This window comes from Sebastes fasciatus, chromosome 2 (genome assembly GCF_043250625.1).
Source record: "Sebastes fasciatus isolate fSebFas1 chromosome 2, fSebFas1.pri, whole genome shotgun sequence".
NCBI classification, from domain to species: Eukaryota; Metazoa; Chordata; class Actinopteri; order Perciformes; family Sebastidae; genus Sebastes; species Sebastes fasciatus.
The window spans coordinates 27,308,510-27,324,482 of NC_133796.1; the positions used below are offsets into that span (position 1 = coordinate 27,308,510).

Consider the following 15,973-nt stretch of genomic DNA (forward strand, 5'->3'; position numbering starts at 1 on the left):
CACATAGGCCAGCATTTTTTAGCTTCCTGCGGAAAAAGCTAAAATAATCAAAAGGTTACCTGCAGTTAATTGCACCTAATATTCTTACCTAAAATGAGACAGTTTGTAATAGTTGTAACCTCTTTCAGTCCACTTAGTATTTAACTCTGCAACCTTCAGATGCTAATGGGATAAATACAAGGAATATAATTAATTTAGTTTAGGCAACCACAAAATGTTTTGCCAAAAAAACTCCTATTCATGAAAAGACCTTTGACTTATCAGGAAAAACTACAACTGGCCCACAGCCCCTTGTAGACAATAACAAGTGATGTTGCCAATCTATTAGGGGTGGGAATCACCAGAGGCCCCATGATATATTATCACGGTATTTAGCTCACAATACAATATTGTTGAGATTTTAAACATTTTGTGATATGCTGAGTATTGCGATAAGATATATTGCGATTTATTACCCTTTTTCAACTGCAAATTATGCAGTTTGTCAACATCCGTTAACAGTTTTCACTCTGTACATCTCAGAGGTTTCATTCACATATCTTGAGGTCAAGGGACCCTTTGAAAATGGCCATGCCAGTTTTTCCTCGACAAAATTTAGTGCATTTAGTGAGTTATTTAGCGTTCTTCCCAACAAGCTAACATGACATGATACCAATGAATTTCCTTAGGTTTTCTAGTTTCATATGATACCAGCATCTTCACTCTAGCTTTAAGACTGAGCCCTGCTACAACCTCTGAAAGACAGAATAGCGTCCATCGGACTGTTAAGAGGTTCATTGTACATATATAATAAAAGAGCGATACTTGATGTCTGTGTATCGATACAATATTGCTACTCAAAATATCGCGATACTATGCCGTATCGATTTTTTTCCCCACCCCTACAGTTTATGCAGGCAGGCATGTACACAGGTGAGATACGGTGTCATCCTGTTGAGGGAAAGTAGGTACAGTAAGAAAATTAGGATGGAAGGAAATGAGGCAGCAAGGGAAGAAAGAAAGAAGGAAGTATTGGAGCAGAGAAGATGTATCAGAACCTCACATGAAGCAAGTCTCATCCATGTTACCTACAGTATATTTATAGCAACTGTTTACATGAGCGAACAGGATAGTCTAAAGGTGACTAACAGAGATGTTCACCAAGTGGAATAATGATTAGGTGTCAAAGAAAGCCCACCGCAAGGTGCAGGTGCGCCACAATACACTGATGTGTCTGGACCTTTTTATTTATGCATGCCAGCACTAGTGATTACATATTAAAAAAGCTGGAATTATCTAACTGCACCCAAAAGTCTTCTAGAAACGGTAGAGGTTATTAAAACTGTTGACAACGAGGAAAGGTAATTGCCTGAAAATGAGCGACAACGCACTGTTGTGCTCCGAATGTTTTTTCTCCCCCCCCAGCTCCCTCTTTAGCGTTTGCATTGTGCGGCATCACCCGGGTGTGTAACCTATTGCGTTCCGATTGCTCCCTTGCAATTAGTGCCCTTTTTGTCCTCACTTCAATAACGCCATGATTATGGAGACTTCAGGAGTATTTGCAGCATCCAACAGCTGTTGTCTCAGGGACTACCGGCTGAATGACAAAAACATGTTTTCTCTCTGCATTTCACTTCCCTGCCTGCCTCTTGTAATTATTATGTTTTATTTGGTGTGATGATGGGGTCTTGTTTTTAGTGTGTCTGTGATTAAGATATTCAAAGGACTCCTTGGAGTGTGTCACAGTCATTTTCTTTTTTATCAACCTCGACTTTTGATTTGTTTCCCGTGCAGTGCAGTGTGGATGGGGGAATTAGACGTCAGCCTATCATTGTCTGACTGACATTCTGAGAGTTTTATCTCCGAGATAGAAATGTATGCCTCAATTAAAGAAATGGATATCTAACACTGAATGCAGAAGTGGAATTTAAGAGTTTTTTTAAAAAAATAAAATAAAAAGCTATCTAAGACATAACAGTTTATCTTCCAAATTCGACACATAGTTTTTACATGTGTAATCACATGATACAGCCAATATAATGAAGTTAATGAAAAGCACTAATATCATATAGAGGATTAATTAATGCATAATTTATGACTGTATAAATCATTGCAAAATAACAGTGATTTGTGTTATTTTCACACTAAGTAATGGTGGATATTCCTCATCCATTTTTCACTTCATTAGAGCTTTTAGCTTGTAGGGTGTATGATGTTACCCACTGTTTCTAGACCCCTCTGTGCAGCCTAAAACCTACCCTCACTTTCTATATTTTCAACTAATTGCATATGTTATGCTTGCACAAGAAGTTTAATCCATTTGTGCCCAAAGACTATATTTAGTATCATAAGGAAAAAGGTCACATTTGTTCAGATTGGTCAAAATCACACTTTTATTCATAGTCAAATTCAGGATTTTTTAAAAATGAGGAAAAACGCATACATTGTGTTTATTAAGTGTTTTCCATATGGAAGATTTTTTCATATCTGTGATATGATGTTATGCATTCATAAATACCAACTACTTGATTGTGCTCCTTGTAGTTTCTGAGATATAGCCATTTTCTTATCATATTATATCTAATATTTGTGCACATGGGACTACTGTTTTTTCCTAAAATATAATGGAGTTTATTGCAAAAACAGTAGTCCCATGTGCCCAAATACCAAATAGAGTATGATAAGAGATACTTTCAGCCAAACAGTTTGACTGATTGTTAAAAAAGTTATCTGTTATATAGTATCATGTTTTTGTCAAATGTTGTCTTAACAATGTGATTTTTTATATTATTGCAACAAAATATATTTAATTTTATGTCCTTGGTTAGAGTCGCTCTATATTTTTAAAATGGTGCATTCTTCAGTTTTGTTTTTGCAGTTCATAGATCTTCCTAACGCCCGGTTTAATGTTCTGAGGAGGTTTTGGTTTTGCTCGGCTATAACTGGATTGTGACAAATTGTAAAAATGTGCTCCATTCGAGCTGAAGCTTGTTTAGAGGCTCTAAACCCCATTTCCTCTGTTTGTTTGCTCCTCCTCACCGCAAACAACATTGTTTCCCTATTTGCCCCTCTGCATTCTGGGGAGGAAATTATTTATATGGCCAGTGTCAGTTGATCATTGATTTGGTAATTACATGTTTCCCCTTGAGGCTGGGACAACTGATATACAAGGCCAATGCTAAAGGGGAGGTCTCTTAGTCTGTTATCCATGACTTATGGCTCATTTGCCTCTCCCAGATAGCCCTCTTTTCTCTGCCAACGGCTTTTCAACACAACAAACACTCAAACACAAGTATCATCTTTCGTCCCAGGAGAATAGCGCACGCAGAGCGGCTCAGAATGTGGTGGCAGACAGTTGAAACGATTTCATTGCTGACAACACAGAGTAATAAAACACCGACTGCTGCATGTTGTAACAAACCATTTTTGTGCTTTGAGGCAGTCGCGGACTGTCTTTTGAAACATGATGGAGTGTTTTCAACAAATTTAGTAGATTGAAAACATCGCTTTGTCAAAGTGAAGATGTTTTTTTTTTTTTGCCCAAGCAGTGCTGGTATATTTTTGCTGGACCTCATATCTCCGTGGCAATCTGAAGAGCCATTTGAAAATTAGTGTGTCATGATTTTTTAAGATCTGCTTTATTACTGTCCAATCCAATTCCAAAGTGACAAGATTTGATTTGTTTGCGGCTTCGCTTATTTGTCTATTTGGTGTTCCACTCGATAATTTGATCTTTTCTACAGTTTGCAATGATCGTTTGAATGAACTACTCTGTTTAGAGCGGCAATAAAAACGTAAATTAGCAAACAACTTTCCCCTGCCTTCGCTCCTCAACCCACAGGCATTTACAACTAACTAGCACTCAATTTAATAAAATGTGTGTGAACAATAAAAAACCCAATTCAGATTATTAGTTGTTGCATTAAAACAGCAGCGAGTGAATGAAATATGAAAGGGAAAGACTGTCAGGGGGTATCAGGACAGACAGTTAATGTTAACCTGCCTCTCAGCTTCACTTCTGTGGTTTATACTGAACATGATATTCTGGCAGCACTGACTGCCAGGTGCTGAAAGCTTTGTTTATGTCGCACATCAACCTAGAAACATTCCTTTTGTTGAGATTTATGAGGATCATTAGCTTTGCTTTTAATACAGTAAAGAGAAAGAAAAAAAAGCTGTAGCCTAATCTAGCCAACTCATCTGGGTTTAAGGTGTCTCAATCCCTGCGCCTGTTCACCCACATCAGTAAGATCAGAGAATACCTGTACGGGAAAGCTGTATACCAGAAGATGACAGCGCTGATAGGAGATAAACATAGCGAATTTGGCAGTACTAAATCAGTGATGACTGTTCACTTTCTTCTCAGTGCCGCTTGGAAATTTTTTTTTCGGGGAAAGGGTTCAGGGCATTTTTCCAGCTATACAGCCCCAGCCCCAGAGAAGAGACAATGAGACCCAGACGGGCTTAGTAGTCCAGAAACCATTCCCCTCTCAATGGGAACACGTCTTGGACACACACTCCAATAGTTTTGTCTTGTATGTTGCTATCTGTGCTAGCTGCAGAGCGGCGGGGGTCTGTGCCAGGCGAGGGTCCATAGGGACCATTGGAATCGCCGGGGCTGGAGGAAGTTGGTCCGGGTCCAGTGGGGCGATCTGGGCTTGGTGACAAGCCAAGCAGTCTACTGCAGGGACGCTGGGAAAATGTAAATAAGAGCCTGATAAGGGCTATTGTTTTCATTCCATTCTCATCCCAGCTGAATGGCCTGCTCCCCAGCCACAGAGCATTTTATCTCGAGAGGGGGAGGGAGAGACATTCGAAGGGGTGGGGGGGGGGGGGGGGGGGGGGGGGGGTGCGAGAGATTTAAGAGCCCCCATAGGAAAATAAAAATAAACTCACTGGACTCTTCTCTTGTTTAAGCTAATTCCCCAGTATGTGATGTCCTACTTTGAGAGGACAAGAGCAGCTTTACACTAAACAACTTCAGAAGTTCTGCACTAACTGTCTTAGATAATCATGTTTGCCTTTCAATTCCACCAAGTGTGAATCTTTTATTAGAAATAATACATTTTATGGGGAATACAGTGTGTTTCAATTTTTTTTGACATTCTCCGTGACAGTAATTATTACGTTGATGCTAACCAGTGTTTCCATAAAAACAGACGGGCATTTTAGAAACCGAAATAGCATTCCTCCTATTAATCTAAATTCTTCTGAAAAAATAAGCCGTGGAAGGGTGTTTTGAAAAAAGCCAGACATCTGACTCATTTACTGTTTTCCTTCGAGCACGCCTGCGCAAAAAAGTTGCTCCGCTTCCACCAAATCCATTTTTGGTTGCCTGTTTTGTCCGCGCCGTTCGAACACTGAAAGATGTTTGAGAGTTATTTTATAGACTAATCCAGGCCATTATTCACCTTCTCCCAGGTGGAAGGCAGGGAGGACAGCGGTGCATTCCAGCTGTAGTCTCTCCTGGTGGAGGACTTGGCAGGTCGTGTCTGGCCCGACGGAGGGGATGGAGAAGTGAGAGGGAGAGGCAGCTCTCCTGGGAGGAGGAGGTGGAAAGGAGGGGGAGGACTGGAGTAGAATGGAAGCTGGCACCACATTATCTCCAACAGTTGGTGCATTCCTTAATGATCAAGTGCTGGAGCAGCATCTGTGATGAAAGTGTGTTTACGTATGTGTGTGTGAGAGGGAGCATATGTGTTCATATTAACATATGCTCCCTGTGTTTGTTTAATTCCCCCTTTACACCACTTATAAAATAAGCCTTTTCTGTGCTTTAGGGTAAGAAAATGTCATCCACCGATGTTGCTCTCTGTCTGTCTAAAGATTATGATTTGAGGGGAGTTTGTTGTTCTGGGAGAGGAAGCTGTCTCACCCAGGGGTGAGGCGCAAGGGAGAAGAGTTGAGCTCTGTTACTCGCCCCCCCCCCCTCTGCCTTTAACCCCTGTTTTAAGATCTTTATGCCATGGAGGGAGTTAACACACACAAACACACAGCCCTTTCTCTCTCCCTCTCTTCGGGTCAAGGGGACAAACTGTGAGTTGGGAATTGGAAAGTCAATAAAGCAGAAGTAATGTTATAATGACCCTGAGCTGGAGATGTCCTGTCGACCCCCATCACATTGGAGGAAGTGGACAATCAAACAAAATGGTCCCTCCGCTTGATCTCTCTGAAAGCCATCCTTAAACAAGGCCACGAGAGCTACTGACCCCCCGTTACTCCCAGTTCCTCTGAAGTCAGTGTTTGTCAGAGGGAACAACAGTGTTTGGTTTGTGGAAGAGATGTTGCAGACGGATAAAAGGAAACAACACTTGTATACATTCTCAAACTGTACAAATCTCCTCTGTGTTTGATGTCGGAGGATGATAATAGCGAAACTGGAAGCGTCCAGTATATTGCATGTGACAGGCCCCTCTCAGTCTGCCCTCCTGTTTCTCTGAATTTCACATTATGTGCAACTTGGAATCAAAAACACATGACAACTACATTAAACTGCGGACAACCTCCTATGTGGCATCATTTGAAACATTAACATGCTTCTGAATTGTGTCCTTTTATTGCCAGGAGTGTGTTCATAAACGATCCACTGTTAGATATGTGGTTAGACTATTCATTACGGAGCCCCGGGGCTTTGTGGTAATAATTAGCTTGTCTGCTTTGGTTTTGCATTTCGCTCCGAATCTAGAGAAACACAGTTTTACAAATGTTATCATCCTCGGGCACTACATGAAACCTAAGGACAATTTCTATAGAAATCAGCACAGCTGTTTTAGACAGTACATGAATTGTTCTCCCAGAACTGGATTGTACATGATTTCCGCTTGTTTTAATCAGACTCAAGAGGACTGAACGTTGTGTGTCTTGATCTGGAAGCAGACAGTTTAGTGGAGACAGTGTCTCAAGGTGGGGGGGTGGAGGCTTGCTGGTGTTTGATGGGAACAGGCTGACCCCTAAGCAGTGCAGGGATGGTGGAGGCCCGGGTCAGCCGGCCCAGTGTGTTCTTTATCAGCTACCCCAGCGACAGCATGGCAGATTGCAGCCATTCCTCCTCTGATTCATTGTCTGCTGGACAAATGTTAATTGTTTTCATCATTGGCAGCTATGTGAACGCTCGGACGTAGCCGGTCTCACTCCTTGCCTCACACTTTAATGTCTCTCTCTCTGCCCTTATTGCTATCCCCACAATGCCTGCTTCCCTCCGCACTCCACCCTGAGCTCATCTCTCAGCTGTCGGGCTGAGTCTCTTTTAATGTTCGCCGTGCAATGCCATCAAATAAAATACCTCCCTGACTTTCTTTAATTTTCATTTAAGCGAATAGATGTAGAGATTTATAACATCCACAAAACTATAATAATCATAAAAAATATATGACACTCTAAACGGAGACATTTATTTTTTCATTCAAATTACTTAAAATGTCTTTCTTCATTTTTCTTCTTCAGATCCCTCATGCATGGACACACTTCTTTCTAAAGACTGGAAAGAGAAGATGGAGAGGCTCAACACCAGTGAACTGCTGGCAGAAGTAAAAGGTAGGACTGCTAAAGATTGCAACACGCAAACACCCTTAAGCTGTGTTAACAAATCCCTCATTCCTATCAGACATACATAATCTATGTACTGTATAATCTCACACACAGCCTTGTACTCTGAAATAAAACAAAGGCCTTTGGCTGCCCTCCTCATTCATTTCTCTCCTCCCTTATCTTTTGTTGGAATGCCCGACTCTGTCCAAAGTGCTGTCTTCAAAATTCCAGCCCGTTTAGACTCATTTCGAGGCTCTCTGTGCTTGTCGGTGGTTTATTGTTGTTGTTCCTTCAGACGACGGCCCTGAGCCCAGCCACCCTGCTCCGACACACGCAGTGCGTTCACGCCGCTCTGGTAATTGTTGAACCCAAAGTGTGCTTGATGTAAACAGAGCATGGCTGAGCTGAGAGGAGAGGAGACGGCGCGGTGACGCACAGAGTCGTCTCCTCCGTGAGCTCGCGTTTTGAGTGGAATGTCTTGACTCCTGACAGTGAACGCCCTGCACAGCGTATCAAGCGCGGCACGGAAAAAAGCGCCGCTCAGCACTCCCCCGAAATCTGTTTATGAGAGGGCGAAGGTGGGCCGAGGATGGGCAGGGCCGCCGCTTAGCACTGACTGTTACTGAGAGCTGCTGTGTTTATACAGCGCAGGCAAGCACAATACCAGCTGGCTGATAACACCACCTCAGCCATTACCTTCATTATATTTTATTTAAACTCTCAATATAACACTTAAATGTTTTTTTTATTAACATTTCATGCAGACTATTCACACACACCTATAAAGAGAGTTCATTTCACAGGTGATTTTGATCATTTGCTTAATTGTTTCTCTTTATAAAACATGGCTGACATACATAAATAAAACAGGTTTTAATTATTGAATTACACTTCCAGGGAATTACAGAGGAGAGGAAAAAAGGGCTGTTGAATGTTCTAATAAGTATATTCATTGGCAATAACCTTAATGAACTGAAGGATAAATCACTGCTTGGTGAACTAGATTCATTGTACCTGCCCGTATACTGTATGCCACTGTAGATCAAAGTGCACCGGGTAAAATGTTTAAAATGATTTAGCCTTTTGAAAGCTGGTCTGTTAAATTACAGGCAGGGCATTTCTTCTGTTTGATGAATGGGAACGGGAAGGTTACTTGGTGGTCTGTAAACAGGTAGGGAGTCTGATAATAAACACTATGGCCTCTGTCTGTTGATGAGTTATGGAGACAGTCTATACACCACACAGTTACCAATATAAATGCTTCTCCTATCACAGTGGCAGCCTTAGATTTTTAATTAGCATGCCATTTCATATGACTGTAGACATTTCAAAGGGCTGCTTTGTGCTCCCCCTTACAAATGTCTCTCTCTCTGCGTTTGATGTCTGCCTGATGTAAATACGGGCAATTAAAAAGAAGCCCAGGGTTGGAGACGCACAAGGTCCGCCTAATTAAAACACAAACAAAGGTACCTCGCAGAAAACACCTTATGATTAAGATCTAAAGTGTTATGATGAATCGGAGGTCCCATTAATTGTTAGGTTAAAATCGGTACAAAAGACAAACATGCCTGTAGGTTTCAAATGAATGAAAGGAAGTGGAGAATAAAGGCTGACATGCAGATAAAGACTACAGTACCTACTGGCACAGTGGCCTTGCATATTCTTTGCTGATCGCTCACCAATTCCTCAACCAATTATACTGAGCACATTGTAGGCTACCTTTTGACATTGTTCCAGCAAAACCTTGAAAGACAAGTAATTGTGTTATTGCAGAGGCAAGTGGTGGAATCTGACTGGTGAGGAAATAATTTAGTCTCGCTCTTAGAAAACAAATAAAAATGAAAAACAATACTCTAGGTGTGACACAATTTGACCCGAGGCTTTTTACCCATGAAAAGAAAGACATTCTTTTACTGCAGTTGTGTTCAGACATGCCCCGAATACTTTATCCCGTTGAGGTGAACACGCACGTACAGTAAACAAACAAAACAAAACAATAGTATCAACAGCATCGGCGCTTTCAAGGTCTGCAATCCCAACCATGCATTTACCTCTCACAGATGACACATCTATAATTATAGCTTATTGTCATGTGGGTGCATGGCTACATAATGCGCTGTTTCCGAGTCAGTAGAAACAAGCGCTGTAATCCAGTATAGGCGGTGTGCTTAAGCCAGACATGAAGAATGGGGTTATTAAGGGTTAATGATCTCAAATCTCCATCTGCCTTTTTCTTGTATGCTGTTAGGGCTTAGCATCGGCAGGGGCAGGCAGAAAAAGGAGAGTTTGCGAAGGAGCATTAGTGGCGGATTTCTTTTCACCAGTCAATTCCAGAGCTAACTGTTTGTTTTCATACCTGAGCTTAGCTGTCAATCTGCAGGAACGATGAAGGAGGGAGATGAAATCTCAGAGCAAGAAAGGCAGGCCGGCTGGAAGGGCTCCAAACCACAGAAAGTAGCAGATAATAGGAGGCAAGGTGGAAGGAGGAGCGCACGAGGTAGAGAGAGAAAAAGATTTTAGACGGGGATACTTAGACTTGACATTTACAATTATATACCTCAAAGAGGTTTTTCCTCTTTCTTCACACGATTTAGGACACTTAAAGTCATTATTTCCCTATGTATATATGTACTGTATGTATGTATACACTGTACAGTAAACACACAGACATGTGGCAAATGCATACAAATATAGTACACAGTGTCCTAAGCAGATAAGGTTGCTCTCTGTTGCATGCTTGCTATGTGCAGGGTCTTTGAGCCTCGTACTCAACAGAGCTGTTTAAGTTTCCCTGCTGAGTGCCAGTTTCCCGGACCCCCGTTGGGAGAAAAAAAAAAAGGAAAAACAAAAATGCTCAAGCATTTACTCAAACTGAAGGAAAATATGTGGGTACTAAATTGGAACACAAGTTGTATTCATTCTCTTGGAATTTGTTAAAAAAAAAAATAAATTAAAATAAGAAAAAAGCTTAACATTGTACACTAGCGTTGAAATGGCGGCTTGAATTCTGAAGCAGAAAAATCGGAGCTCTTGCACTGTCACAATCAATTTGAGAATGGTGTCAACGTGACAGTGGTCGAGTGCACACAGACAGTCCTGTGGCAGGCAGATAAGTGGAAGCTGTTTAGGAGGAGAACACAGGGCAGGGCAGGGCGGCAGCTGAGACTGATTTGATGCTGGCCCTACCTGTGCTGGCTCTACTCCTGCACAGACAGAAAGGAGTCCACTGTGTGAACACAGAGCCCACATTGTTCAGCCGTGTGGGTTTAGCTTCAAAACACGATTATTCACTTTAAAAAATGCAACTTTATTCCTAATGGCTTCCATAAAGCGGGCTTTTGATGCCACTGGAGATGCACAGCACAATATCTGTGCACACATTTCCCCCGACTTATATAGCTTTAGAAACAAGTAAAGAATTGTGCATTTGAACAACATACTGTATATAAATATTATGCATATTAGATTTACCCAAACATACAAAAGCATTCACACAAACAGCACAGAACAGTATCTGTCCAGTTGCTCCAGTCAAAAAATGCCTCAGTTAGCATTTTCTCCACAACACTTCAGTCAACTGTTTGCCCTGTGCACTCAGGTGAAATATGAGCCACAGTAAATCATTATTCCTCAGGCCACATTTGCCAGATGAATGTATGAGAGTGTTGGACTGTGTGTTTTTCTCCTCTAATGAATTGAGGAATTTAGCTTGTGGCGATGGAGGTAAAAAAGGAAGTGCTGTGTGTGTGTGTGTGTGTGTGTGTGATAGGGATAGAGTTCTCCGTTTGTGTTTTGAATCATATTCCAGTGGTTTGTCATGGTTTGTTTAACTAATGACTTTTAAAACTGTATAATACATTTCACGGAAACAAGCGTATTACTCCCGTTTCCATTTGTAGAGAATGTAAAACATTTACGGAGCTGACAAAAACACACCTGTCATTTATAAAACGGCACTCCCCTGAAATATTCACTAGCTTTTCCCTCAGCAAAGCAAATAAGATGAGATGCTTTATTGTCATTGCATGTTAAACACAACAAAAGAGTATCCTCACAGCCATGAAAGGCTGCTGAAGGGCTGACCTACGTTAATACTTAGGATCTAAACAAATACATTATTCAGATATGAACAGATAGTGCACTCTGAACAGACGGAAATGACTTCTGAATTTTAGGGACCGTCTCAAAAGTGCATGCAAGACAAGAGAAGTTTTAAGATTTTTATCAATAGCTTTCTTATTTTTTTTTTGCCACTTGAACTTTATTTCTAGCTGGATCTTCTCCATAATAACATACAATGTCTGGTAGTTTTGGTTTTATGTTGTGTGTGCTCCCGCAAAATGAATGCAGTTCTTGGGAGGGCAGGCATGAGCAAACGGAGCCTTTGCGCTCGATGCAAGATATGCGATTACGTCATTTTTGGCGCGCGCACCTTCGTGCCGGTGAAATAAAATGCAGCATCGAATAACAATTTTTATTGGTCCTCTGCCTGAGCGTGCCAATAGAGTTGAAAAGAAGGGACATTTCGAGTTTCAATGTGAACAGAAAATGACGTTTACAACGCAGTGTTAACAGGTAAGTTACGAGCCAAATTAAACTCTGTTTCTAATTAGTCGAGTTGTGTTATATTATTGAACACTCGTGGGTTTTATTTGTTGCTAGTAATGCAGCATAGCCTAGCTGCTAACTAGCCTGGTAACGTTAGTTATGATATAATATGACTGTTTTAAACGGATTATTGAATTGCACTATATTATTTTGATACTAAAACCAATCTGAGCTATATATGAAATGCTGTATATAATGTAATAATACTAAAATATAATCCCTGAAAAGTGTATATAATGTGGGTTTATCAAATTTATGGTCATTTGTGGGTATTTTGCCGTGTAATTAATTTGAAGTTCATAGAATAAGCTTACATATGAGGGAAATGCTGTTTAACATCACCTTTTGTTTCTCTTGCAATATACAATTCACTCATTACCGTAAAGATAATGTGAATATGTTAAATATAAAAGCTTAATTGATTAGTTTGGTTGCTAAGCTATGCGACATTTGTCATTATTTATCAACAGTTAACATTAGTCACAAACTAAATGCATTTTGCAGTGCGCTGGCCACTGCTAACGTTAGGCCGCCATCACTTGTGATATTTCTTTCACATTAATGTTATCGTGGTTTCATAAAATGAAAAGAAAATGTGGAAGAGGTATCATAAGAAAGATTAGATTTAGTAATTGGATATTTGTGTTATTGGATCTTCTGCTTGCGGATTGATTTTATCGTTTGTGCAGATTTTGTTTATTGAAAGACTCAACAAGATGGCGAGCCAGTCCGTTTGGTTACTGTTCCTTCTTTCATGGAAGAACACGTGCCGGGAGACATCACCTGCCTTTTACTCTGAGTAGAGTGCATCTTTAAAAAACAGTTAAACTACCTCAAAGATATTTCATTTTACATAATGTCTCGTAACGGGCAGTCATCTTTGTGTGCCACTATGTGCTACTGATGCTAAACATCCTAGCAGCTAGTTTTACAAATGACTGATCTACATCTTGTTCTCAGTTGAGGGTGGGGGGGGGCATTTCACAGTGGACAGACTGGCCTCATTACAAGGAAGAAATGGCACTTTTTTAGATGTCCTTTACATCTGTTTTATTCTACACAACGCTCCAGCTCTGAATAGACATACTGGGAAGAAGGGGCTAGGAAATGAGAAATGTTAAGACTGTAACTCTAAGCCAGGATACTGTTGCTTTAGATATTGTTATTTGGAAAAACAAGTGTCTGTGTTTTCCCATTTTAATGTTGTTGGAGTTGTTTGTGAGTAGTCAACCTTGTAAATCGACATCAGGATGCTACAAATAAAGAGTTTTGAAAAACAATTTTAGTGTGTATTTGTAATTCAATGTAGTGGGAAGCTGTTACTTTACATGTTTAAACACTAAATGTAATTGCAAAAAAAAATTAAATATAACATTTTAAATAATTTTTTTATTGAAATTAAACCATTGTTTTACAGTCTTTGTATGTATTTATATTTTCACAGTTCATTGAGTTTTTGATCATAATAAATGAGGGATTATCACTAAATTAACAAGTTTTTACTCTAAAACTACAGTAATTAGTTTCATTTTACATTATCTAAAAGTTAGTTTATATATTTAAAAACAAAATCTAATCACAAAAGCTGTTTATATGCAGTTAAAAAAAATCATTTTACACACTAATTTCAAAGACATTTTAATTTTCTTTTCCGCAATAAAACCATTATTGTGCTTTCCTTTTTTACATTCTAATTTAATTATCAGCTGCATAGGTAAGACCAATGAATAAATGTGCTGTGAAAAGAACGAGACAACATCTAACTCCTAATTCACTTCCAAGGTTTTGCAGACAGTAAGCTGTTGCCTTGATCACTGTCTTGCGGGCTTTGAGCGCTTTGTATGAGACAGACCTTGAAAACTTTTCTTTTTTGAGGGCACAAGGGTCAGACTCATCACCATGAGCGATGAATAAAAGGATTGGAGACAATCTTTGTTTTCGTGTAAGCTTTGCTATATGCTGCCTTGCATACATATAACATCCTGCGTGGTGCCAGGATCTCTGGTTTGTCGCACTGTATTATAGAGTCAAAGAATGATGTATTCAAATGCTGAAAGACCAAAAGAAAAGTTTCTGTGCCGAGTTGTTTTTTTGTCTTCAGAGTGAATTTCAGGGTCGCTGGCATTCCCCTGTGGAGTAATGTGTTCAGGTCGAGCCTCTATCTTGGCTTTGATGAAGTACCTTGTCCAGTGTCATGGGTAGACAGTGAAGTGCTGGTGCTTTTACATTAGCATAATTATACTGAAGAGTGAGGCTTCGTCTATCATCAAAATATTAGTCTCCATCAGCAATCGGCATGTAGATGAAGTGTGCTTTTATTAATAACCTCTCCATATGCCAATCAAGAGTATTTATTTTTTTTAAAATCGTCTGCTGAGCCATTTAAATGATTTTGATTCCGTAAAAGTGTCTTAAAATCACATCTGTTGATACTCAAATGCATGTGCACACACATACAGATAGACGTATAGATATAAAATGTAAGGAACTTATAATACCAGACTGCTGTTAGCAAGTAAAGAGCAGTTACAAGTCTCAAGCACATAAGTGGTTTTAACAATTTGAGAAGATCTGACATTTTTTAACAAGATGATGGGTATGAATTAGCCCATATGTTCATACCATATAGGAAAGCAAAGGGACTGAGGATCATTGCTGCCAGTGGATGACATGTGCTTGTGAGTCATTGCTCATGCTTGTTAATGGGGTTTTATTGGCAAGATTAACAGCTTTTATATCATGGCAGAGGCAGCAAGCCAGGTAAAACAGCTGTTGCTCATATTGTCTTGGTTATAGGGCATGGAGACGCGTTAACACCATATTACTGGAAACACATTCGGCCCTGTAGCATTGCTGAACAAGTGTGTGCATATATATATAATAGTTGAACGCAAAGGGGTATCATAAAACTGCTACTCTAGCTTGGTTTTCTGCCAATCTAGATCCTCAATATGACATATTTATCTGACAAAAATGTTTCAGTTATATTCAATATCACAAAAGTGAGTTTGATTCAAACATTGGCTTGCGTTTCGTGCTTTTGTTGAAGCAGTTTTATGGTTTTCAAGAAAGGTCTGTGTGCAGAAAAATCTTTCTATTTTGAACACCAAAGAAGGTACCAATAGATGCCATTTACCACGACTCAATTGGCTCTTTGTGTTTTCCACAGAAAGAATTGACAAAGGGTCAGATGACCGCAGAGTTCACACACGTGCGCATTTACTCAGAGGCATGTACCTTTTATCGATTGGAACAGCACGCAACACACATCTGTACACACTCATGTCTACATTCACACACTCTTTAAGAGAGAGCAGAGAGCGAGAGAGAGCTGCGGCACACAAGGCATTCAAGTTTATGTGCGGTCTGTGGATACAGCTTGGTACAATCGGAGCATTTAGACAAGTCTTAATTTACTTAGGATGGGCTTGCAGCATATGGAAGCATCCACAATAGCTGACTGATAGCGAGACAAAGAAATTCCAGTCTTCTGGCGCTAAAAAACTCAATTCAGATCTGGTCATAATGGCTCAGCTGTCTTAACCAAAGGAAGGCAAGAGAATAGGGTGCCTTGTGATTTTCCCCCTTTTCACCCTCACCCTCCCTCGCTTTTCTTCTTTTTTTTTGTGCCTGAATCTTTTATCTGTGTTATTCACTCGGGACTCTTCAAAGTAACAAGCCTCCTTCTTTTTCCCCGGTACTGGACTTGGAACCCAAATTAGAGACTGCTTGATTAGAGCAGAGAGGAGGGAGCCAAGAGAGAGGGAGATGTGGGTATTGGACAGAACAAATCGCACCCCTACAAAGTGCCTTTTATCCAAAGACCCCAAGGCTCAAATACCCCCATCCCTCCCCAAGC

General features: G+C 40.3%; 1 protein-coding gene across 10 annotated transcripts in view; it reads left to right on the plus strand.

Annotated features, from left to right (window-relative positions):
- Window positions 1-15,973, plus strand: part of sox6 (SRY-box transcription factor 6) — a 152,265-nt gene that overhangs the window by 69,715 nt on the left and 66,577 nt on the right. For all 10 annotated transcript variants that reach the window (XM_074616692.1, XM_074616674.1, XM_074616702.1 and 7 more), the window contains one exon: window positions 7,423-7,512. In XM_074616692.1, the coding sequence (XP_074472793.1) occupies window positions 7,423-7,512 (90 nt within the window). The remainder of the gene's footprint in view (window positions 1-7,422; window positions 7,513-15,973) is intronic.